The sequence below is a fragment of the Myiozetetes cayanensis genome, unplaced genomic scaffold, assembly GCF_022539395.1.
Source record: "Myiozetetes cayanensis isolate MyiCay16 unplaced genomic scaffold, myiCay2020 scf27, whole genome shotgun sequence".
Lineage (NCBI taxonomy): Eukaryota > Metazoa > Chordata > Aves > Passeriformes > Tyrannidae > Myiozetetes > Myiozetetes cayanensis.
In genome coordinates this window covers 566419-592223 of record NW_026087488.1, presented here as the reverse complement: position 1 = coordinate 592223, position 25805 = coordinate 566419, and the positions used below count along the sequence as shown (strand labels likewise).

Sequence of the window (25805 nt, the reverse complement as noted above, 5' to 3'; positions counted from 1 at the left end):
CAGTTGTGTGCTCTGATTCCCAGGGAAGGGGGTGTGGGTGGGACACAGAGCAATGAGGAAAGTGCACACTCCTGCTCAGGTTTGAATATGCAAGAAGATAACTTGTCTGAATGTCTTCCCCCTCACTATGTGATCAGGAAAGAGGCAAGTAGGAGAAAGGTTGAGGCTAAACCTGATGCGCAGACATGAGCCCAACCCCACTCTGCAGCATCTCCCAACAGCTGCAGGGCACAGGAGGACAGAACAGGAACAGCTCTCCAGGAGGAGTGAGCACGAAATCCCTGCAGCCTCGGTGCCTGCATCGGGCACAGCACACGCATACTCAAGCAGATTAGACTTGGCTTCACTCCCCGCTGCGAGAGGAGACTCCCAGCACGAGGGAAAGCATAACTATGAGATATGAGCGGGGCAGCTGGTAATTAGTTATAAACTTTTAATTACTGGGAAGGCAGGCAAACCCTTAGGAAGCACCAGGAGGAGTCTCCCAGCAAACAGAGCCAGGGAGCTCACTCTGTCGCTCTCCAGGCGCTCCACAGGCTTTGGGATGTGGCTCTGGTCCAAGCCCAGCCCTGTGGGCTCTGTCTCCAGCACAGGCAGCCCCAGCCCTTGACCGGGCACCAGCTCCCGCCTGCCCCTCGCTCCTCCCAGGGCTCCCGCTCGGCACTCACGGCTGGGCACTCTCCAAGGGGAGCTGCCAGGGAGGCTGGAGGAGCAGATGGGCTGGAATCCCTGCTGGCACTGGTAATCTTTCAAAAACTATTCTGGGATGCAATTCACTGGGGCTCACTTGGTAAAGACGGATCTCCAGGCTGAGCTGCTCTGGCCTAATAATGAACTGGGTGTGATTAACCAGAGCCTTCCTGCCTCTCCTGCAGCTCCCTCCGAGCACTGCCCTGCTCTCTGCGGGTACCCATGGATGCAGCTCCTTCCCAGGCTCCACAGGGATGGGTGTGTGCCCTGCACTGGGAGCTGAGTCTGGGAGCAGGAATGGCCCGGGTCTCACTGCAGGAACAGGCACTCACTGAGGGACAGGGAGCAGGGACCCCCTGTCTCTGTATTTCTTCCCACTGCAGCCAGTATGGAAGAGGGCGGCTGAGTGTCTCCCACGTCCCCTCTGACCGGCAGCCCCAGGGACACACAGCTCTCTGGGTATCTCCCTGATGACAGATTATTTTCTGCAAATCATCCTGGCCACATCAGGTGCCAGGATTTCCCGTCAGTCAGCAAAGTCCACAGAGACAGCCAAACCTTAGCCATTGGGACTGTGGTCACCAACCTGCTGCTGCACAACAAGCACCTTTAGAGACACCCACTGACCCCCAATAAACAAGAATTTCTGTCAGCACCATCACCATGGATCCTATGCAATACAGACACAATAGCTTTAAAATAAGAAGTAACCACACATCATTTCCCCAGACACAAGCCTTTGGGATTTTCCAACAGAAAGGGCAGGTAACATTAGTGTTGAAATAGGCAGAGGGTCCCTGAAACTACAAACAACACAATCACTGAAGAGTTACATTTTGATAAAAGAATTCTTACAAATGCCTGACCACCTGTCCTTCAAGGTGTGATATTTCATTAAGGCAGAGAGACCTGGGACAGCTACAGGGCAGGAGCTGCCGTCCAACCCACCTCCACAGCCACCAGGAAGGGCCACAGTGAGGGTTCAGGTCTGGTGCTGGCACCTGGGATGACAGTTAAGCTGCCTGCTAAGATCCTGAAGGACACATGCTTAACCTGGCTCATGAAATCCTGACCCTGTTTCTTCAGGGTGGAAAGGTCACCTAAGTTACCTGCATTTCTGTTTCCCCACTTCCTTTGAGAGTGGTGAGGCTGGGCTGGCCCCAGGAGCCCGAGGAAGGTCGGGGTGCCCCTGGCAGCTCTGTTCTGTTTGCACAGGGCAGTGGGGGACACCTGACTGAGCACAGCTTGTGTGCACCACGGCAGCGCCAGTTCTGCAGAGCACAAGAGCCCAGCCCAGCCCAGACTGCTCTTTGCAAGCACCAAGCTCCAGCACAGACTCTCTTCCTTACGTCTGTGGTGCAATCATTGTAACAATTCTCTTTTTCCTGTTAAGCAATTGGGAACCCCGGTTGTCCAGGCAACTCTTACTCTGCAGTGTGAGGAACCTATAGAAGCTACCACTTTAGAACTCTTATTTTTCACCTCTACACACCTAAAAACATTCCACATGAGCATCACCTAAAAGTCAGTAAACCATGACCCAGTTGAGGGGGAAGCTGGGCTACCCCAGGAAGGAATCAGGGATTTCCTCATACTCCCATGAATCCATCCATGTGCATTCCTACTTTGAATCGTACTAAACTGCCTGTGGAGTTCCTACAACAACCACTTGCCCCAACCCCATCCGACCTGCTGCGATGGAGCAGCATGAAAGTGGGAAAACCAGGAGCCAGTTTCCCTGGTATGAGGCTGGTGTCCCCACCCTCTGCAGCGACGCCTGCACTTGCCAAGGTGACACATCTGCCACACTCTGCCCGCACAGGACCCACTCCTGCGCTGCAGACCTCCCAGATCCCCCGGCCCCCGTCCCTGCTGATGCCAACCAGCCCCTTGGTCTGCAGGAAGCAGCCATGTGAAACCCCGGCTGGTTGCCACAGGAACCAAAGCCATGGTTTCCATGGCAACTGCTTCATTCCGCTGGCTCTCCGAGCTGAGATCCCGCAGCAGTGCCGGATGTGCTGGCCCGGTACCGCTGACAGTGGGAAAATACAGGTTGGACACGACGGCAGCACCGCAGAGCGACGTCACCGCCCCGCTACAGTCACCACCCGCAGCCACGCCGACTGCAGCCTCTGCTGCCCCACAGGACCACGGCCCTGCTTTCCCCAGACGTGAGGCAAAATTTTGATGGGCTCAACCCAAAGCCCTGAGTCATTAAAGGACCGCACTCAGCACTGGGGGAACAGGGCGAGGGTCCTGCCATGACCGGTGCCCAGTGGACTAGGACAGGGGAGGCGCAGACAAGGACTCCAGGTTCCTGGTGTTCATGCCCTGGTTTCAACCTCCCAAGATCTCAAACTCCACACCAGCACCAAAACCAAAACAAAGCCTGCAGGGTGAAACACAGAGCCTCGCTCCCTGTCAGTACAACACCCACCACCCTGCAGCCAGGCCATGGGTGTTTCCCAGCAGCCTCGTGACCCAGCTCCTCCACGTGTTCAACGTGTTCAGCCAGCGGACGGGGACGGCAGAGCAGGAGCACTGCTGTGTTCCAGGAGGTGACCTCCTCCTCTCACAGGCATGGGATTTCAGGGTGGCCGAGGATGGCAGAGCAGGAGCACTGCTGTGTTCCAGGAGGTGACCTCACCCTCTCGCAGGCACGGGATTTCAGGACCATCGCCTGCTGCAGGCGCTGCACCCGCTTCCAGCAGGTCCCAGGGGAGTGGGGCTGGACAGGGTGGGCACCACCCACCACTGCTCAACCTGGTTGCAAGGGCAGGGATGAACATCTAGACAGAAATACTTCCCAGAATAGGAAATCTGCCTGGAGCAGAGCAATCGCAGGAAATGAGAACACGCGTTGGTATTTACATTTATCATTTCACACTGAGAAATGTGCTTCAGGCCCCTGATAAAAAGAGACACTGGGCCATAATCTGTGATCAAAACTAGAGCTGGAACGTGGTTGTTTGCACAGGGCTGGCAGAGCCCGCCTCCTGAAGCACCACGCTCTGGACAAAGTACAAACAGTCACTGGGGCAGAGGGGAGGAAGAATCCAAACCAGGAAGATAAAGAATAAATTCAGAAAAAAAATAACCAAAAAAAAAAAAGATAGCAACCAACTGGAACACATGATACAACAAAGCAGGGAGAAGCAGAGCCATGCCCAGGCCAGTCACTGGACCCATACTGGTTGCCAGCAGTTCAGCAGATCTGGTTTATTCTTTAATATGGCTACCAAGAATAAAGGAAATTCAAATTAAAAGAACTGAAGTATGATTTGCAATGACTTGGTGTTAAGCTTGATTGTGTGTTTTACTTTTCTTATTTTTATTTTTTTTCAACCAGTCTCTGTTGTTCAGGAAAAAAGCAAGACAATTTTAATGATTCCAGCAGATTCTGGATGTTCCAAAGACCCTGAAATACCCTGGTGTTTGTTATTCAGAAAATGATTCCAAACAGACAATCATAATTTGGGAAATTAAGAATTTGGAATTAATAATTCTAAATTTAATTCTGCAGTATGCAAATAAAAAAATTTGAAAATTAAAATAATTTATGGGAAATACGCCTCTGTCATCATTTTCTGCAAACAGAAATGAAGTGCGCTGCATCTCAAGGAGGGATCATTATTAACGACACAACTACTGGATGAGGGGCATTTGGAAGCTCTTCCCAAGCCTCCATGATGACACATGGCCATCAGCTCCAGAGGGCTGCCATCAGCCCGCACCACTTCTCCTCCCAGTTCCCCCACCTGTGTGAGGAGGTCAGTGCCACTTGCTCACATCCCAGTGGCTCCACCCACGGCCCATGGAGCAGATCTGGGTCACCAGAGGATTTCTCTCCACCCACCTCCCTCATTGTCATGGCCACGGCTGCAGCAGTGGGAGGATGCAAGAGCCAGCTGTTAAACATAAGCCAACCCTGTGCGAGGCCAGGAGGCACAGCCGTGCCCAGGAGTGCAGACCCATCCTCTGTGCCCAGGAGTGCAGACCCATCCTCTGTGCCCAGGAGTGCAGACCCACTCTCTGTGCCCAGGAGTGCAGACCCATCCTCTGTGCCCAGGAGTGCAGACCCACTCTCTGTGCCCAGGAGTGCAGACCCACTCTCTGTGCCCAGGAGTGCAGACCCATCCTCTGTGCCCAGGAGTGCAGACCCATCCTCTGTGCCCAGGAGTGGAGACCCACTCTCTGTGCCCAGGAGCGCAGACCCATCCTCTGTGCCCAGGAGCGCAGACCCATCCTCTGCGCTGGTTTGGGCACAGCAGCTGCAGTGCCCACTGTGCCCAGACTGCCACCACTGCTCACCCAGCTGCTCCCAAGGCTGAAGCTCCTCTGCTGGGCTGAGGGTTACCTTACAAAGGTGAAGTCCCATGAAATTCCTAAACGTGAAGGGACAAGAAGGTGGCAGCTGCTGGGGACCCAGGGCTCTGATCAGCACGAAGTGCTCTGGATGCACAGCTCTATGCAAACCCACCCAACTCTGCAGGTGTGTGCAAAGTGAAACCCATCACCTTTCGGAGACACTGTCCTCTCAAAGGTCTCAGCCTTTTGGGAAGAGGGGCAAAATATAAGTTGTTCTTTCTAATGTTGCAGGAAACCACCCAATCACCCTCAGGGAGCTAGTTCCTGCTCCCCTAAATACAAATACAATGCACGATCAGGCACCTGCCCCTGAGGTGGCAGGACAGGACAAGAGCTCACCTGCCAGCTACCTGGCACTTTCAATCAGAGCCAGAATTCTCAGACATAATTTCCCCTAAATGCTGTCTCCAGATGGCCTGAGCAGCCTCATTACTCAGATCAAGATGAGTCTCAGCATGACAGGACCAACAGTCCCTACCTGACACCCTCGTTATTAGACTGGGGACTGTGATTTCTCCTGTGGGTACCACTCAGGCTGTCCCTGGATGAGTGGTGCATCCCCAAGAAGGATTCAAGAAAACAGTACGAAGCCCATGGTGAAAAGGATCTTTTAAACCTCAAATTGATATTTCAACTCATAATGACATAAACAAGACAGACACAAAATAAATCTGAAAACCAGTTAATCCATTTTTTTTCTGGTTTGTTTACAGTGTTAACCACCACCCTGTGCAGAAGCAGCTTTGCTGTTTCCCAAGGTCACCCAGCTCCCCAAGGTCTGCACAGGCCCGACAGTGAAGAGAAAGGGACAATAAAGCAACTCCAGTCACACAGAGGGAAGTCTCTGGATGGAACACAGAACTGGCAGGGCAAGGCCAAGGCACAGGCAGCATCAGAGTCACTATTAATTTTTTATAACTTACAGCTGGGACAGGGAGCCTTGCAAAAATTTTACTCATATTTCCACACTCTCCAAAGCATGTGGTATCAGGATTCCTGTCACGTCAGAGTAACACGACAACGGGAGATTCAGCTGACACCAACTTCCTGCTGCTGCATGACAGCCTCAGAATCCCCCTCACTGATTATTTCATAACTGACAGTGTTGGCTGCCACAGCATCCCCAGCTGCAGAGTTCGGACAGCACAGCTGAAATCTGCGGCACTCTGTGCACTGTGGTTATTACTTTCTCAAAGCTCTTTGTTTGACTTCCAGTCGGGCACTATTTCATGGTAACTTTAGAGAGTATCAACACACATCTTTGCTACTGACAAGAAGAGGAACCCAAGCTGCCCTGTCAGTTGTGCCACAGAGCCCAGACCTCTCTGTGAATCAGGCTCTCTGTGAAAATCAAACCCACAACGCAAACCACACAGCTGTGATGTCAGTGAGTTTAAAGGCAGGCGACTTCTGCAATGTCACACATAGAAAACAGCCTGTGCAATCAAACTGTAATTATCAAGGCTCAGGACCTATGCCCTTTCTCCCTCCTGTGCCAGCTCCGACTGCAGGTTGACAACCAGAATAAGCAACAGCCCCCAAACACAACCCACACCAGCTACCACACACCAGCATTTCTAAACCCTGTGCTGTGCTCCCCTTACAGGTTGTTTTGGTTTTCACAACCCCAAATGCTTCTTCAAACTACCACTTAAATGACAGCAGTGTGACAGGTGTGGATTCTCTGACAATTACAGACATCTATGGGTTTACAATTCCATTAACCCTTTCCAAACTCTTGTGTACGAATCACAAGTGAGACATTAACAAAATCACCATCACTTGGCAAAGGCTAAGAAACATCTTCCACACGCTCAGCAAGGTCCAAACACTGGGCATTTTTAAGAACTACTGCAGGACATGTTTTGTGACCAATCCTGCAAATAAAAATGCCTTGATGGCTCCTGGGATGAGCCTCCCTGAGGTCCTGCTGCAGCTGTAGGGACAGCAGGGGATTCAGTTTCACATTTTTAAGCAGGTTCCAACTTGTTTTACGTTACTAAACACTACTCTTTTAAAGGTCTTATTACTCATCACTTTCTGAAATCTACAGATGACGTGTTGCATGACTACAGCCTATGGATGCTAGAGGTCTTCATTATTGGCAATGAGATTCAGTCTAATTAGACAAGATATAATCAATGGATCAGGTCAGGTAAACAACATGAAGCAGCACAGCTTGGCACGTGAACGCTGCTCACATGAGCGAGGCAAGGCAGGTACTGATGGACCCAACTCTTACTAGACAAGTTTTACAGAAGATGAGTGTATTCACCTTACAGTTGGCACAGAAAAAAGACATCCTCTTCAAGCTGGGGAACTTAACTGGATTCAGCTGAAGAGTTTGGTTTATGCATTTCCATCAATAATCCAGCCACGACAGTGCCTGAATGTAAATGAGACCTGGTCTTTAACCACAACCAAATGCCAATGTCAGACATGTGGGCTTGTGCCTGCACCTTCCTGCACCAGGATCCAGCATGGCTGCAGTGCCCTCCAGCACCCACCAACACTCAAACCCCAACTCAAGCACTGCCACTGCTCTTGTTCTGGTCACCTACATGCAGACAGAGATGAATTACTGTGCTCAGGCACCACTGAAGTGACCGAGAAATAAAACAAACCAAAAGACGAAGAGATGCTGTGGTTATTAACAGGAAAATTTAACCAATGTATCTGGTCTGTTCACAAGTCCACGAGATCAGCTCAAAAAGGATTTTTACATGCACTACTTAGGTATCCTTGGACAGTACTTTGTATTCATTCTGCCCTAAAGGGAGTCAATTTTAAGTTGATTATTGTTGGCACGGATGGGCAACTACACAATTTTTAGGTGCACAACGTGTTGCTTTGGGCAGTTTGAGAAGCCAAAAGAGACAAGTTAAACATCATAAGTGACTGCCAGCACCAGTGAGCACGGGTAAATCAGTTCCCAAAGGGTCTGTACCCCTGGCAGGAGGTCAGGCATCAGCTCTGTCATTTACTGATTGAGTTTGCTGAACCCACTTTCTCAATGATCTGAGACTCATAAACTTCTGTCCCTGCTTTAACTTCAACCCAAGGAAACATGACAAGGAAAATGCCACCATTCTGGCAGTGGTGACAGAGCCACAGGTCAGCTGAGGCCATGGCCCAGGCAGGTGGAAACAGCTCCGCTGAGGAAGCCACATCCGCAATCAGAGGAGGAAATCAGGCACACTTCCCCCAAAATGAACAATGCAGCAATTTACTTGGGAATCTAAAGAGATGTCCGTTTCCTTGAGTCCGGAACACCGGACTATTTTTTAGCCTGAACACTTTGTTTAGCTCCTGAGGAAGGAATCAGGCCACAGAAACTGTCAGGGGCTGCTACCATCACCTGCGAGGAGCTGGGAGGGTGCTGCAGCCCAGCCCTGTCTGCCTTTGGAAAGGGAAGGTTTCCATCATGAAGATGTAGACTACTTCACTTTGGTAATATATTTCCCTGGCCATCTGGGCTGCAGTTCAAGTGGCAGCAACAATGTTTGCACAAGCAGCCTTCTGACTTTTAAATGGCTTTGCTGCTCATTTATACGTGTCTTTTAAGTGCAACCAACCAGAAAAATCAAAAGACTGGTTTGCATCAAAAATTTATGTGGATGGTTCCTGGGAAGACTGGTCCCAGAGGCAGGTACTCAGCCAGTGCCACTCCATGGCCTTGCTCCAGTACTCGTCCCATCAGCAGGATGGCAAACCCCAGCTCCCTGGGAAGAAAGAAATTCCACCCCTCCTACCCCTTCCCGAGGCAATAATGACAAACTGGCCATACTATAAATTCTCAGCTCACCACAGCTACATTCTGTCTCTAACACCACAAACAGGGCAGGTAGATGACTTGTGTGAATTTGTAAGCAAAGTCTCTTTCACAGAAGAGCCAACACAGCTCTGTGGGACCACGACCCAACACGTGTCAGCACAACAGCCTCCCAATACCTCTGCCATACCTGAGCAGCACATGTAGGGCTTTGGAACACATGGTGCCCTTCTTCACCACCTTCCAAGGATTTTGCTCTTTGCTTTTTCGCACCCTGGGAAGCTCAGCTGCGTCTCAGATTTTGGAAGCACATTGTTATTTAGTCAGGTTTCAGTTATACCATGGAAACTGGCCAACATCAGGACATGCAGCATGACCCGAGACTGCTGGGTTGGGCTGCCTCACGTCAGTGTCACCTGGTGAGCAAATCACCTGGATGTCATGTTACACTAAATGTGCAATATAAAATAACCCCCGAAACTGGAGAGTGCTCAGGTACCACAGTGACAGGCACATTTTGAGAACAGAGGAGCAGTCTTGCTTAAGGGCTTCAACTAGCTTTCAAAGATGATGATTACAACATTTCCTAGCGGGTAAGGAATTCTTCAAGGAGAATCACATCAGAAGGCCCAGCTGCACAAGCTGTGAGCTGTGTCTCGTGTCGGCTGAGCTGGGCTGAGCTGAGCTGGGCTGGCCTGGGTTCCTCCGCCCTCCTTCCGTGGCACAGGTGGAGCAGACCCCTCTGCAGTGGGACTCTCTGAGGAAATCAGGCCTCTCCTGCCTGGCCTCTGCCAGGGGACACTGCTCCAGGACAGCCACACACACAGGGCTCTGCTCTCTCAAAGCAAACAGCGTTTTATTCCCACTATGCTTTTAGCCAAAGCACTCCATGCATCTTACAGACTCCCCAGAGGTCTCCAGCATTTTCACTCAAGCTTTGTGGGGAGGAGAGTGAAGAACAAGGGTTGAGGTGGCCCCTGTAACAAATGGAGCCCATCCTGCTGTGGGACCCGCTGGGAAACCCCCCTCAGCCCAGAGCCACAGAACAACAGCCCACACCGCTTTAAGCTGAATCACCAACTAAGGGATTATTAACTTCCAGCTGCGTTCAGCCCCATTTCCTTTGTGCAACAGTGTGTTTAATTGCAGATGTAATTTACTGTTGCAGAGTACAAGCCCATGTCCAAGGATAAATTAAAATGACAGCTCCATGGGAAGTTCAGAATTTAACTTTCTGACTTATCTGATTTGATGCAGATACAAATATTTAAATCCAGCCAAGGAAACAAACCGCCTGCTTCTAAGAAGTTGCAGCTGGAACAGGGGAAAAAGGATTTTGTAGGAAGAGAGGCTGAAGAAATCAGTGCACTGTCACAATGCCCACAGGCACGGAGCAGCCACTGCATAGAGCTTCAGCTGGTGCACTGTGCTCCTCCCCTGTGAGGCTCATTTGTGTTTGGGTTTTTGGTGGGTTTTTTCCCTTTAGTGAAAAACTGCTTCACTATCCTGGGAGTGAGAGGTTCTAGCTTTAAATCTCCTTTGCACAATTTCCCTGTTCTCTTTTCAAGGGAAGCACCAAGCCTGTGAGTAAAACACATGGAGCTTGGCGCATGATCAGTGCCCATCCCCACACTGACACACGTTAGTTTTGCTGAAACAGATCACAGCTAAATTCAAACTGCATTAAGAAAAAAAAATATATAAAAAAAGATGAATTTTTAATTCTGAATGCTGAAAATTCCAATCAGATTTCTAATGGTCTGGGTTCTTTCAGGCAAATAAACAGCACTTAAGTTTTTAGCACAACTGAATCCTGTGACAGAGGCGCAGACCCACGGCGAAGGCGCTGCCAAGGAGAACTGCGCTCGGGATCCTCCCTGCTGCTCGGGATCCTCCCTGCTGCTTGGGATCCTCCCTGCTGCTCCGAGCTCAGGCAAGCAGCTGCCAGAGACGCTCCCAGGGCCCGGTAAGAGGAGGAGGGGATGATGCGGCGAGGAGGTTACACAACGTCACGGCCAGGCCGTGTCACTGCCCACGGGCAGCGGGCCAGCACCGGTGCCAGGTCAGTGCCGGCTGCTGCCCACGGGCAGTCCCACCACGTCAGCCAGGGCTGGCACTCGCCATGTGCTCCCTGCACATGTGGAGGAGGACACTGGCATGGGAGCACTGACCACTGTGGAGGGAGGGGGGCTGGGACAGGCCTGAGGTCACTGTGACCTTCTCCGTGCCAGGCAAGCACCAGGACGCGGGGTGGCTGCCTGACCACTCCTCCTGTCGCCAGCCCAATGCTGCCACACTGACTGACGGACACCCAGATGGTTGGCCCTGTCCCAGTGCTGCACACCCCAGGCTCGCTACCACAGAGGTTCCTCCTGCAAGCTACAACATCTGTGGTGCACAAGCAGCAGAGCTGGTACAGCAGAGTTGTGCAGACACAGCCCCTGCTGGTGACAGTCCCACACTAGGAGGGAACACTGAGCCGTAAGCCCTCCCAACCTCTGCATTTTCACTTCACTGACCAATTGAACACATTGAAATCACACCACCCCAAGACCTCCATCAGCCCCAGATGGTGGGCACACACAACAGCATGGGAGAAATCACACCACAGCAGCCAGGTCGACAGACCTGATCCCAGCCATCCTGATTCCCAGAATGGATCCAGGCTGGGAGAAACAATTCAAAGGCGGCACTGAAACAGACCTGAGCAGAAACTTATAGGAAACAAAACATGGTTCTGAATCTGTGAACACCCTCTGGACCATTAAAAAGCACCTTACACCCCCTAACAGGACGTGCTGAGGGTTGCACTCCCAGCGATTTATGGAGCTGTTGGTCCACACGCCCGTAGACAGCACAGACCTGCACCACACTGGAGACTCCCACACTGCACGAGGGAGCCCGGGAGGAGGGAGAGGCAGGATCACCCATCTCCACTGACAGTCTCAAACAGAATTTTAAGGTGCTTTCCAAAAGCACAGAGTAAAACCACTGCCAGAGCAGAGTCTGTTCACAGAGAAGTCTGCAGGTGCATCAGCACTCCCAGGGTGTCAGCCACAACGCCAGACACCGCTCCTGACAGCAGACAGCAGTGACCGGATCACTCTGCTCCCTTACTGCTCATGGGGGCTCATCCCCACGAACATCAGTCTGCCGAAATCCAAAGAAAGGCTCAGATCTTCTCCAATGCCCATTAGGCTGCAATACAACCACACCCCCAAAAACACCTTTTTGGGCAACACAGATAGTGGACAGGCACCATCAGAATTTGCCCCAAACAAAGGCTCTCTGAGGGAAATCGCTGAGGAAGACTAACGAGAAGGGCTGAGCTGATCTCACTCTGAGGGATTACTGACTCTCCAAAGTGAAGCTGAAGTGAGTAATCCATGTCCAGCACTTCTGAACACCGGAGGGAAATGATATTTGAGAGGGACTAAGGAAAATGGGAAGAAAGTGAGGAAAAGACGACATTTTGCAGTGCAAAAGCCCATTGTGATCAGTCCTCAGCATCCTTTATTCTAGCTAGAAAGTACAAGGTTTACTGGCTCTCTTCATTTGCATTATAAATTCAGCAACTCTTCCAGTTTCCAGATGAATTTTAATTGCATTACATGCTATTAATTTCACTCACACTCACAAAGGACATCTACAGTTTCTTTTGTGCTACCATTAACCATGTTCACAAACGTTAAACAAGCAAACACAAACACTAACTTCCCTCCAGCTGCAAACACAACTGAATTTTACCTTTACTTTCCCCCAGACTCATTCCTGGTACCCTACCCACCTGCAGCTTCATGCTGCAACCCCAAATTCCAGACTTTCCCTGCTTCCAAGCAAATGACCTGCACTCCCATCTCCATCTCGTCAAATATTTGAGACATACCAAACCTTCACAGAAATCTGTTTTAGTTAAGCAAAGAGAAAACCTCCCCAAATCATACAAATTAAAATTCACCTGAGTCCAAAAGTAGCAGCTGAAGTTCACTCAGCCTGGACCTCTATGATCATCTGAACTATCTGCTCCCTGTGTCACCACTGCTGGTAAGGATGTTTTGTGGTTAATTTGGAACTTCTAGAATAAGGAGACTGCATGAAGCAAGTGTTCCTAGAAGATCCAAATGCTCTGGAAACCGGGAGTTTATAAATGACAACATCCTGTGGGAGAAGGAGGAGGAAGGAGACTTTCCCTCCTGTTTCCCTTTGCACTGCACAGCCCAGCCCGCAGCCCCCCGAGCGCTGCACATACCTGGATGTATCGCAAGGCACTCCTGAGGACACTGAGGTTTGAGGTCTTCTTGTCATCTACGTTGGGGATGTTGCGCTTTAAAGTCTCAAAGCACTCTTTCAAATGTGCACGTCTAAAGAAAACACAGGTGCATCGTCAGCTCATGGGACACACACCTGTGTGTGTCCAGTTCCACAGAGGGGAGATCTTAACGGGGCCTTAATCCAGCAAAGCACCTACACCTGTGCATAGCAGACCCCAGCCCACCTGCACACTCACAGCTGAGCCAGCCCACCCCAGGGCTGTGTGCCCGGATTCTATCCCAGCTTTGTCAGGAACACTGTGCGGCCTTAAATGAAACATCCCATCTCCCTGTGCTTCCACTGTCACCTTATTTCTCATTAACTAGTCAGGTTTGTAAGAGTTTTGGGTCAGGAACTGGTTTTCATTTTGTATTCACACTGTACACTGACCCCTGATTTTGGCTTATTACTTTAAAAGAGAGTCCCGCTGTTATGCACACGGGGGTTTGCTTTGCGGGATCGGGGCTTTACAGGGTGATGGGACGCAGTGGTGCAGTTAGAACATACGGGGAGGCCAGAAATGCAGAACTGAGCTGGAAGAAAGCAAAGCAATGCTGCAAGATTCAGTAAAAGCCACTAAGAATTTTGTTCAGGTTATTTGTTTAAAAACAAACAAACAAACAAACAAAACCCCACCAAAGCCAAACAAATATTGACAGACTATAGGCCAAAAAAAGATTACAATTAAAAAAACCAAACCCCTGGCTTTCTACGCACCTGTTCTTCTCCAATTTATTATGTACTTCCCTGGTCCCAACCCTGTAACCCAAACAGAACAAAGATCAGCTCAGTGTCAGGTTGAAAACTCCTGCATTGCACCTGTGCTTGCAGCAGTGTGTGTGTGTCAAGGAGATACAGGTCAAGATTCAAAACCAACAGAGGTGTTCAGAGATCAGTGGTGTAACATTAGGCACATCTGTATTTCTGCCCATACCGTTTCAAGATAAACTACATACTTTACACGTGCATTAGATGTACACATTGTGCATACACTGCACACAAGGTACAAAAGGTGTAATCTGCACCTACGCTCCAGTGGGACAAGGTTTGTGCAGTTCCAAATTCAAGTGTTCAATACTGGGCAGACACTTCCAACTGCTTCAGGTTTTTACTGTGCCTGAAACAACAAAGCTGAGGATATACATGGAATGAAGCAATCCAGGAATTCTCCAGTCACCGCTCAAGGAAGAACCAGAGTGAGCTTCTGGTTTTGGGGTTTGAGTTCATCCCCACCCTCCCAAAAGAGGAGTATTTTTAGGGAAAGCTAAACAAATAAATGTTCTCAATTTTTCAGCTACAGTGCTGTTAAGGTACATTAGTAGATGTGTAGATTTCAAGTATCTTCAATACACTGTGCAAAGTAATTTGCCTTTGCCTGAAAATACAGGGCATTGAGGTAATCACCATTAATAAATTGTCAGGTATTTGAAAACAAACATTTGACAGCATTTTCCCATGAAACATTTACAGGCTGAAAAAGACATCAGTCTAATGGAGCAGTTCTAGGGGGACACAGTGGTGAGCTGCACTCCACACTGGGACCACAGCCCTCCCAGCCTCCCAGAAGCAAAGCTCAGTGTGATGGCATGGGAGCAGTTTGTGGGTGCACCCGCAGCCACCCCACTCAAACTCGTGCAGCCTGCCCTGGTACACCCATGCCAGCAGAAACCACAGCCATCTGAGCCCACACAAAGGCAGTGACAGGGTTGTGTAGGCTGATGGACCCTTCCTACAGCTGGGTGTTTTACAGACAGGCTCTGAAGCTTTCCACAGAGGAATCACTGGCATTTTACCAAAGCCTTTATCTTCACAAACTCTTATCTGCACTACTTTTGCTGTTTCCTTCTATGTATTTTGGGATCTCCACATCCCAATGGACACTATGAACCCTTTTTCTGTCCACTACACATTCCATCTCCTCCAGCCCCCCTGGGCTTTGCACACCATCTCCAACACTGCTACCAACAGCCATCCCCCACCACAGGCCGCTGGAGCGGTCAGAGGCCCAGGTAGCACAGCCCAGGAGGGACGACTGAACAGATCCAGGTCACTTATCCTGCAGGAAAACTAAAGGGCCAAGGGAAACAGGAAGAAGTGCTGCAAAGAAGGGAATGGTTTGTTCTCCCATTCCACAGGCAGTAATATCAGACAGTATCGGGACACTGTGGTCTGGAAACAACCACCTATGGAGAAGGCAGAGTCTCCAACAGCCAAAGTCCATAGGAGCAAGTCAGATAAACACTAACCTGGAGCAACATCAGAGCCACAAGTCCTGTCTGAGGGGAGGGCAGATTAAACAGCCTTCAGCCTCTTCCAGCTGCAGGATTCTGGGCAAGCAGGAGGCCCTTAGCACTTCCAGCACTGAGAAACTGAAACAGCAGCTAAGATGACCCCTGTCCTGGGAATGACATCTCCCAGATCACAGCCCAGTTTTCAACAAAGCTCCTGCAAGCAGCAGTGCCATGTGATTTCTCTGACCAGTACAAGCAGAGATCTTTTGTCAAACATAACACCAGATGCCACTTGAGATCAGACAAGCTAGGACTTGCTTCCTAACACTGTTCTGGCTTGGGAAAAAAAAATCCTGGTACAGAATCTTATAGTGTGGAGTCAGGGGGGAAAATTAAATCCCATCAAGCTAAAAAACCCTGCTCTCAGCAATCCAAACAGACATCAAACATTCATGGGTCTCGGTATTTCTGATCTGACAATGCTTCGCACAAGCAGGAGCTGCTCCAGAGCGATGCATGTTTTGGTACCGTTTTTGCCTGGTCCCTGTTGGACACCTCCACACACACTGCACTCACCCTCCAATTCTCTTCTTGAGCTCGATGGGTTTCAGGTCGTCTGCCGGAGCCAGCTTCAGGGCGCCGAGCGGCGCGGGCGCTCCCGGGTGCTGCAGGGGCTGGATGGGCTGCGGGACCACGTGGTGCTGGGAGATGGCCAGGACCGGTGCCGGGTAATGCTGGAGCTGCTTGGGGCTGCCCGACGGAGGGGTTGCAGCTTTCCCATCCGGCAGATGTGGGCCCGGTGGCCTCTGGATTACCGGCGCCACCGACGAGGATTCCTTAGGGACGCTGGGAGTGCTTACGAGGGGCTGGTGGCGTTGCACGAGCGGCGGGGACAGGGCGGTTTGGGCTGCTTGCTGGGGGGAACTGGTGACAACAGGGATGGGAATGACTGAAATGGGGGCTGCCAGGGGCGGGGGCGGTGGGGGCACTGGGGCCGGGGGGGAGATAGGCACCAGCAGTTCGCTTCGGGGCTCCTCCGGGGACAGGGCACTGTTGGCCCGCGGCGCGCTGGCCTTGCTGGACTTCTTCTGCTCCTGCTCCCTCTCCAAGCGGAGCTTCTCATGCTTCTCATTCTCCTCTGAAAGAGAAACACTGACAGTGAGCAGTGGCACTTCCCTGACCTTCCCCAGCCGCAGCCTTGAACCAGCACAGGGCAGGCTCCTTAGGTTAAAATACCCCATGCTTTGTACTACCCTGAGTAAATCCCAGCTCCATGGACACTGCACTGACACAAACCCGCCAGGGCACCTCTTTTACTGCTGTGGCTTTTATTCAAGCTCCTAAACTTGGCTTTGATGTGTGTACGTTCCTATATGTTTTTATAACACCAGACAAAGTAAATTAAATCTGTGTGGCCCGACTAGCAAAATAAACCTCATCAAACGCGATCCAGGGCTCCAGCTTTAATTGCGTGAACATGGCACAAGGAAAATTTATTTATACAAGTCCTGTGGCGCCAGTGGCCCTGGCATCTAGACATCACACAGCCTTAATCAAATATCTCCAAACCCACTGTCCATGAGGCTCAGCAGATCCCGCTCCTGGAAGCCTCTGAGGAGTCGCTACTAAAAGTGCTGCACCAACCTCTTCACAGTAATATACAAATATTTGGAAGATAAACCCTTACTCCATCAAGGAAGGGATCAGTGGAAGGATGCGTACGGTTGGGTGTCCTGTCTTATACAGTTGCCAGTATCAAATAATTCAGAGGAAGCTCCAAGAGACATCCCAACAGAGCCTGTTCCCAGGAGAAGCCTGGGTTCAACCGAAATGCTGAAGCTGGAGTGTATACTTAGGAAATTTGATAGAAGAGAGTATATCCTGCAACCTGGAATTACCAGGTTACGTTCAACCCCGCAGTGATCTTCAAGAAGAAGCTGCACTGAACATAACAAGTAGAACAAGGGGAAAAGGGTCCTCCCAGGCACAGAGCTGCCCAGCCCTCACCACGCCTCAGGGGCCCTGCCACTGCTGGGATAATTTCTTACCTGCCTTTTGAGGGGCGTAGTGCAAAAGCTACAGAGAGAATAAAGGGAACAAAACTCTTATTCCTGAGTCTGAATGCCCTTTGGTACATGTGACTGCACAGTGACACTGCCCTAGATTCAGCTGACGCGATTTCCTGAAGTTCAGTTGCAGCAACAGCCCAAACACATCCCCACCCACTTTAGGAGCTCATGAACAGGGTCAGGCACCCATCTGACCAGGTGAACACTGTCCAGCAACCACATAGGGAGAACCACACCCCCGGTCTGAGCTCCAGCACCAGGGCTGCAGCCCCAGTCTCTGACCCTACAGCACTGGGAAAGGCACCCATGAAATTCCATGATGAGGAAGGATTTCACATCCATACAGCACTCCTCCTAGGGTTGCCCGAGACTCAAATCCAAAGTTTTAATTCAACTCCTGCAACACAAGTAGGGGTAAGTGAGCAAAAGATCTGACTGACTCCAAAACAGGAGGGAGGATGTTTAAGCAGCAGCTAAGGCTGAAAGCAGCATTCCTCTGTATTTTCTCAAAATATTTCAGGGTAATTATCAACATTTCCTTAAAGGAAGAAGCAAAGCAGTGCAGGGTGGCAAAAACCCCAGCAGGAATCTCCTGATGTAAGTACAAATCTTAGCTACCTACAATTTCTGCGTGGCTCAAATGAACAACATTAATAACCAATACAGAAAAGCCCTTTGTCTGCAGATCTTTTGCTCCACTTTGCTGCTGGTTCGCAGCCAGAGCCAATGCAATGGCCCTGGCACAGGGCACACGAGGAAACCCAGCCCTGGGGACCTGCTGACTCACGGTGTTCCCTGTGCGTGTCTGGCCATGCTGCAGGCGCCAGGGCAGCCTGGGCACCCGGCCTGGGACACGGGGAGAGCGGCGGGGCTGAGCAGCACCCGCTTTCCGGGCACACGCCGGACCACAGACCACACAACTTCCACCCAGACTTAGAACTGCCCCGGGATGGAGGGGAGGGAGTAGCAGGGAAGCCCATTAATGGGAAGCCCTGGTGGGGTCTGGTGAAGAGTGGGACCTGCCTGGGCTGCACTGGTGACTGCACTGGTGGCTGGAGGTGACGTCGCCACAGCAGAGCAGAGGATCCAGCCAGGACAGCCAAGGTCTGCACCGGCAGTGCTGCCGTGTGGGAGCAGGAGTCGGCACAAAACTCCTACAATGAGCAGTGTTCCTTCCTCAGGGATGCAGGAGAACAGGGAAGCAAGGTTAAAGCATGCATTACTGATCAGAAATATTTATGTAAATGTCTCTGGAAGCAGGTGCAGCCCTCGGGCTGCTGACAAACTGCCAGCAAGGCCTTTGGTGTTGCAAATCTTGAGCTCCCTTGAGCTAAAGAGTTTATTTCAAGGATTTTTTTTAGCCAAAATCTGACACCAGTGAGCCCCTGTCCTTTTGTGTCTGACTCATCCACAGGCAGAAAGGATCCACACTGCCAACTCCTCCCCAGTGAGAGGACTGGAGGGTCCCTGAGTCACCTCTTAGGATAGAAACCCTTCCATTGGGTGATAAAGTTCTGTCTCCTGCTCAGTTTGTACTCACACCTTGCACACAAACCAAAGACACCCTTCTATATGAGGGAAGTTCACCCACAGTGGGTCACAGACACGTCAGGGATGAGTGACCAGCGCACCGTGTGCTCAGACACACATGAGGGTCAGTCCTTCCCATGCAGTGCACTCAGCACAGGAACTCCTGCAAGCCCAGACACAGAAGGAAGCCAAGGCTCAGGGCATCCCCTTGGGCTACAAGGACTGATGAACCCAAAGGTGCACCCAAAATTATGTGATTTCCACTCATTCTTGACACTCTTATCAAGGGGGCTGAGGATGAGACAAACCAAGTGAGCGAACCCGCTCTGAGAACGCTCCAGGGGTCTGAACCACAGGCCAGGCACGCAGGGATCAGGAATCCCACCCTGCCCACACCACTCTGTCTGCCATCAAGCCCTCATGGTGAGAGCAGGGACCTCAGCTCTCTGGCCACGCCACCCAGACAGCAACAGCAACACCAGCAGCCATGGGACAGAACAGCAAATCCTCTCCTAGGAGGACACAGAAACAGGGTCAACACTCCTGACCGGTGGCCTGGTGCTATTTTAAGGCCCTCATGGTCCAGGAATACACAGTACCAAGGCACTCTTAACTTTGTTACCTAATAATCTGCTGGGTTTAAATATATCTCCTCCCTTTTGCCTGCCCTGGAAACACCACCCGTCACAGCCAGGGCTGCAGACACAGAGAGCAGTGTGGGGCAGAGACACATGTGCCCCCCCTGCCCCAGGGCACAGCCTGAGCCTCCCGGGGTGCTGCAGGAGGAGCAGGCCTTAAGGAATGTCAGTGCCCTTTTAATGCTCCTATTTTTCACTAGGGACACTATCAGTACTCAGAATTTATCAAGGGTGCCTTTGCATAGCAAATCATCCTACTTCTGTGCTCTGTGTGTGCTCAATGGACATCCCTAACTCTGGAACAGCGAGGCACTGGTAGTTCTGTGCTGTCATTTTCTGAATGGTCTAAACTGTTTTTCTGAACCATTCATTGCTTCTGGGAGCTTATTCTGCACACCCCAAACAGCCATATCCCCAGAAGGGAATGGCCTGGGTGTCACTAACACAGGATCTAGAGCAGTGTCACCTGCAGCAGTCACCCCAGGCTCCTACCAGGAAAGTGCTGGGGACAGAAAGAATCTCCAGGTATTTCCTCCTCCCAAGGCCAGCCTGGAGGGGGACACCCATGCCAAGAGAAAGGGCAGGCTGGAGCCTGAAGGTTGGTTTCTGTTTCTGCAGGTCCCTGGCTCTGCAGAGGAGAACAAGGAAAGGGAAGATAAGAACAGTCAGCAGAATTGGAGCCCAGCAAAGCTCAGCCTGAGCCAGGCAAGCTCTGAGCATAGGGAATGCTGCTGACACCAGAGGCTGTAGTCACCAGCCATGGATGCTTCCACATACAGGAACATGCTGTAGGACTGAGACCACTTTGAAATTGGGACCCCCTTCTCTGAGCCCCTCTGAATCCTGGATGACAGCAGCACAATAAAAGCCCCATTTTTCTCTACCATCTTTGCTAAAGTCTCACTGTTTGGCGTCCCTTTACACTGCTGCTTCCCCACCAGTAACGTGGCAGACCCAACACGGCCCTGCTTCCCACCCCCATGCCCACACTACGGAGTTGGCTGCTGGGCACGTGGTGACACTTCAAGCCTGATACCAAACCGTCCCATGTCCCTTCCTCCTCACACACACTGGGCCACGATGGCACATGAGATAAAGACTAAACCATATTTTAGGAGCATGCTGGTCACAAAGGCTCCTGAAATGCTTCACAGTTAGGACTCAGAAGCGTGAGAGCTAAGCCAGCCCTCCTGGGGTTTTGGTTTCAGGGTTCAGAGACCCCCACTCCCACCTGACACTCTCCCTGATGAGTGATCTCACTGCACCGGCACTGCTGCCACTTGCTCACACCTCACCTGCAGACTGGGTCACCATTCACTGCTAACAACACTCAAATCTCCACTTTGTCAGCCAAAGGATGATCACACCTTCATGCCATATCTCTAAAGGCAAAGGAAAATCAGCCCTCATGTGAACTATCCCTCCTTAGCTCCAACCAGTACAGACCACTAGTGAAACCAGTGACCTAGGTATCCAAACCTGACTTCAATTAAGAGAAATGACACGGTGATCCTCTTGCCTGATAAAATCTAGCAAGCACACGCATTTTATTCCTACTTTACGGAGACAGATGGCTTACAAGGAAGCATTTCCTTTCAAACAAAACCACCACAGCTCCTGGAACGCAGCAGGGAAAGACCCTCAAGAAATCTTGTAGTTCGTCTCCCAAACCCCAAAGAGGAATCAACCATAACCAAATAAATACCTGGCAAATGTTTCTAACATTAACAGCTTTTCAAGTCTCTATGGATAATTTACATTGTGCCTTAATATGCTATTCCAGTGTTTGGCAGTTTGTTGAGAAGGAAAAGCCCCTAACTGTGCTTGCTGCAGGGTCACTGCCCGTGCTCGCACTGCCCGGGGAAGGAACGGTGTGAACGAACTGCGCGGCACCAGGAGCAGCGAGCACGAGCTGAGCGCTCACAGATGAGCATCTATGGGAAAAACCCTAACAAAACAAATACTAGTTACTTGCAATTATAATGAAATTTGTTTTTCTTTGTTCACAAAACATTCTCAGATTAACCTAAATTCAAAGAAATTGGCCACCCTGTAATTCAAGTCAAATGTCTCTGGAGCTCGCACGTAACAGGGGAAGGACCCTGAGCTGTGGGTCTGTGCCGTGTAAATATGAGTTTACGTGCCTGGGAGCCATGTGCTTACAGCAAGAGGGTTACAGCAGCAGCAGCAGCATTGTGAAGCATGAACACAGGTGGGGACAAGAGTGCTTCAGCATGCTGACCCCCAGAACAACCAGAAATGCTGGTGTATGGCCCCCACAGTGGGTGTCACTGTCTGCATCCCCACGGTGTTCACAGTATAGAAATGCAACACATCAGCTGTTCCCTTCACCTCCCCACAGCTGTTGGTTTGCTCCCCACAAATTAATGAGATCCAAATAACGATACTACTGGTACCATCATTTACAGAACATTTGTCACCATGTAGGAGAACGGGTCTGCTGAGCGCACACACACAGCACAGATGAGCCAAACCACTGCAGTTTCATTTCTGCCACATTTCTCTGCAAATCTACAGAAAATCCATCCAGTTGTAAGAAACTCTCCAAGCCACGCAGGCCCAGCAGGAAGCATCCAGCCAACCCCAGCACACGCATGGGATCACACCAGGGTGTGCAATGAGCACACAAGCAAAAGAGCCTCAAAACCTACTATTTTAAGTAGTCAATGCTTATGTTGTAGAAGTGTCAGGGAGGATTCCGTAGATGTATATGGGCAGCTGTGTCATTACAAAGCAAACCATTCCTCCTACCCCCTGTCACCTGCATTTTCCTCCCAGCTTACTGGAAGATAACAACCAACCACTTGTGCTGCATCCTTCCAATTCCAGCAAGTGTTTCAGCAAGGTCTGAACCCGGCTGCAACACCGAGTGATTCAGCTCGAGGATCCCAAGGCACCCAAATCCCTTTCACCCTGAGACCCCATGTCGCAACTCCCTTGGGAGCTGTTTCTCTCACTGGTACAGCTCAAGCTGACATACCAAACTCTACTGTTTTCAGAAATTTGAAATTATGTTTTCTGAAATACTTATAATACATAATATTCAATGGGCTTTCAGGTAAACATCTTGTAAATGCAATTTGAACCACACTCTATGATTCCCTGAGCCAGGAGCAGGAACCCTGGGTGGGCTCCACACCAAGAACCACCTGGGTCTCCCTGCAGTGGGTCAGGGTGGCCGTGACAGGTTCACCCCAGAAAACCCAAACATTGTCACAGTTCCCCAAAGCAATAAGCTGCCCTCAGAAAGCTGAGGGCACAGGGGACAACTTACTCTGGTTATAAATTCAGAAAAGCAAAGCCTACATGGTTTGATTTTCCACTGGTGGAAGAGGCTGAAGAGGCAGGAAAAGCCATGCTGGTACCAGAGCCGAGCAGAGGACACAGTCACAGGCAGGGGATGGGATGTCACTGCTCAGACGTGTGTGTGCTCACGGGAACCAGCCCATGGTGCTGCAGCAGCACTCCACTCCTGTGTCAAGGGCTTGAGTCTGGGCTCCCACCAGCTGCACCCCAAAGCTGGAGATGATCCAGGTTGCACCCCAGTAACTATCAACTGCAAAAAGAATGACAAAGCAGCGACAAAAGCTGCCAGTCTGACCTCCCAAAGTCCAAGGAGAATGTGTAGATCCAAATGCTGTTTGCTCTCAAGGAATCCTTCTTCATCTCCTCTCCTCAGAAAGCCCTCCCTCTCAGTCCCACACTGCACACAGCAGTCTCCACCAGCTCTGTCTGGCTGGGGGTGGCCCTGGTGCTCCCGGCAGGTGGAATGACCAGCTGTGCCTCACAGTCCATGTTTTCCTGAGCAGGTCCTGAAGTGCTCCACATGACAGGGATCCCCACAGAGGGGACCTGACATACCTTGACCATCTTCCCTCACTGAGACATTCTACTCTCCTTTCCTCCACAGCCTTTCTGGTTTTCCTTTTATCAGTTTGTTTTTCATAAAGATGGGACGATAAGTCTGGCTGACTGGGAGACATTTCCTGCCCTTTATTCCCAGGTATGGAAAACCAAAAGTGTAGGTAGTATGGGTGTGATACTCTGGGGCTGGTGCAGCCCCACCGACTGACTGCAGCCCACACTCCCGGCCCCATCACCAGGGATTCCCGGGCATCTCCATCCTGCCCTCCTGCCCCTGGCCAGGCACCACTGTTAGCTTCAGACCCAGCAGCCTTAGATTAGCTCAGGTGTACATTATTTAATGCTGTTCCCAAAATGCATTGATTTTCAGGCCAGACTGGCCCCCTGGAGTTCTGCAGGGTAACTGGGGGTGTAATGCAGATCATAACACTTCTCAGAACACAGATTTGAAGGGGCAGGAGAGGAAAACGGCAAGGCAAGGAAGGCAACCCAGAACACTTCATTGCTTCCTGGTCTTTCCCAGCTACTCCTCTGCTTGTGCTCTCCCCTGACATCTTCCTGCCACCCAAAGGTCACACGCAGGGCTCCTCCCTCCCGTGCCACACATCTTCCTGGTGCTCAGACTTCCCTGAAGTGGCCACGTTTGCACTGATGCTGCTGCTCCTGTTTTGTGAGGCCTGACGTGTCTGTGCAGCAGACACAGGGACTGGGTTCCACGTACCCTCCCTGGTAGCTCCTGCCTGCAGCGGTCTTTGGTGGAACATCGCACCCCCACACATCCCTACAAGCTTCTCCTGGAGCTGGGAAATCTGCATGATGTCTTTTCCTTGGAGTGTTGCCTTGCCCATGTCCGACTCAGCAAGAATTCTTGCCTCAGAGGTTGGTTGCCCAGCACGATGAGACAGGTCTCTCCTGCTCCTCTGTATCCCAGACCCCCACTTTTTGCTCCCACTCACAGGATGTTCCCACAGCACAGGCAGTAGTGGGAATCTCTCCGGCAGCAGGAGCCACCACGCACAGCCCTGCAGAGCACGAGCCCCGGCTGTTTCAGTGTCGAGCCCGGGGCACAGCCAGCCCGGAGCCGGTACCAGCCCGGGGCTGGCAGGGGTGAGGGGGCTGTCCCGGGCTGGGGGCAGCGCTGGAGCTGTCACTGCCCGGCGGGGAGAGCGGGCCCTGCCGGCCCCAAATCCCGAGGTTTGTTCCGGGCTCGGGAATCCTGCCGGTCCTGCGCGGCCCCGCATCACCGCATCCCCCGTCTGCTGCGTGACTCATCACCGACACGATGGGCGGCGGCACAAAGCGCTGCTCCCGCAGGTCCACCCGAGTCCCCGCGCCGGGGCCGCCGTGGGAGTGGGGCCAAGGCTTTTCTCCTGCAGCCACGTGCGGGCGGCGGCCCCCGGGGCACGGACCGCGGCTCCCGGAGGGCCCAGGGCCGCCGAACCGGGAGAGCGGTGCGGGCGTGCGGGGAATTCCCCGACCCGTCCCGGGGTCCCGGGCGGGTCCCGCAGCCCCGGGGGGGCCGCGCGGGGCGGGGCCGCGCGCACGTGGTGGGGGGCGCGGTCTGACGCGTCACGGCCCCGCCCCCCCGCCGGCCGGGGACACGCAGCGCGCGGGGCGGGGGCGGCGGCGCCCCCGGCGGGAGCAGGGCCGGCCGGGCTGCCCCCCGCACGGAGCCCCCGCCCCGCTGCCCCCGAGCCCCCGTGCCCTGTCATCGCCCCGCCCGCCCCGCGCTTCCCCCGCCGTCGCCGCTCCCGGCCGGGCCCCGCCGGCAGCGCAAAGCCCGCGCCGGTGCCCCCCCGCCCCGGTGCCCGCGCCCGTGCCGGCCCGACCGGCCGAGGCTGTCAGGCGCGGCCCTGCGCGGCGCGGGCGGGCGGCCCTCACCACGTGCGGTCTGCTGCCGCTGCGCTTGCCACTCCAGGAACCGCGCCGCCTCCAGCAGCGTCTCGATGCTCATGGCGCGGGCCCGGCCGCCACCGCCGCCGCCGCCGCCCGGAGCGCGGGCCCGCCCCGCCCGCTCGCCCCGGGCTCGCCCCGCCGGCCGCAGCGCTGGCGACAAGATGGCGGGTGGCAACAGAAACACAACAGGCGGGCGCTGGCGCGGCCCCGCTACTACGCGGCGGGCGGCGCCAAGACGTGGAGCGGAGCGCGGGGCGCCGCCCGGACGGGACGGGGCGGGCCGCGACGCGGCGGCCGGCCCAGCGCGGGGCTCTGTGGGCGGCCCCGCGGCCCGGCCGGCGGCGCGGGGCGGGCGCGGGGCGGGCGCGGCCCCGGAGCTGGCGCCGTGCGCGGGCGCGGCGGGCGCGGCCCCGAT

At 52.5% G+C, this 25805-nt stretch overlaps 1 protein-coding gene across 1 annotated transcript in view; it reads right to left on the bottom strand.

Moving 5' to 3' along the window:
• Positions 1–25524, bottom strand: part of MNT (MAX network transcriptional repressor) — a 35631-nt gene extending 10107 nt beyond the window's left edge. Inside the window, exons 1-4 of the mRNA XM_050321566.1 lie at positions 25376–25524; positions 15949–16510; positions 13859–13900; positions 13080–13191 (exon numbers count right to left, since the gene is read on the bottom strand). Of these exons, the coding sequence (XP_050177523.1) occupies positions 13080–13191; positions 13859–13900; positions 15949–16510; positions 25376–25448 (789 nt within the window). The 5' untranslated portion in view covers positions 25449–25524. The remainder of the gene's footprint in view (positions 1–13079; positions 13192–13858; positions 13901–15948; positions 16511–25375) is intronic.
• Between the last annotated feature and the right edge of the window lie 281 nt (positions 25525–25805).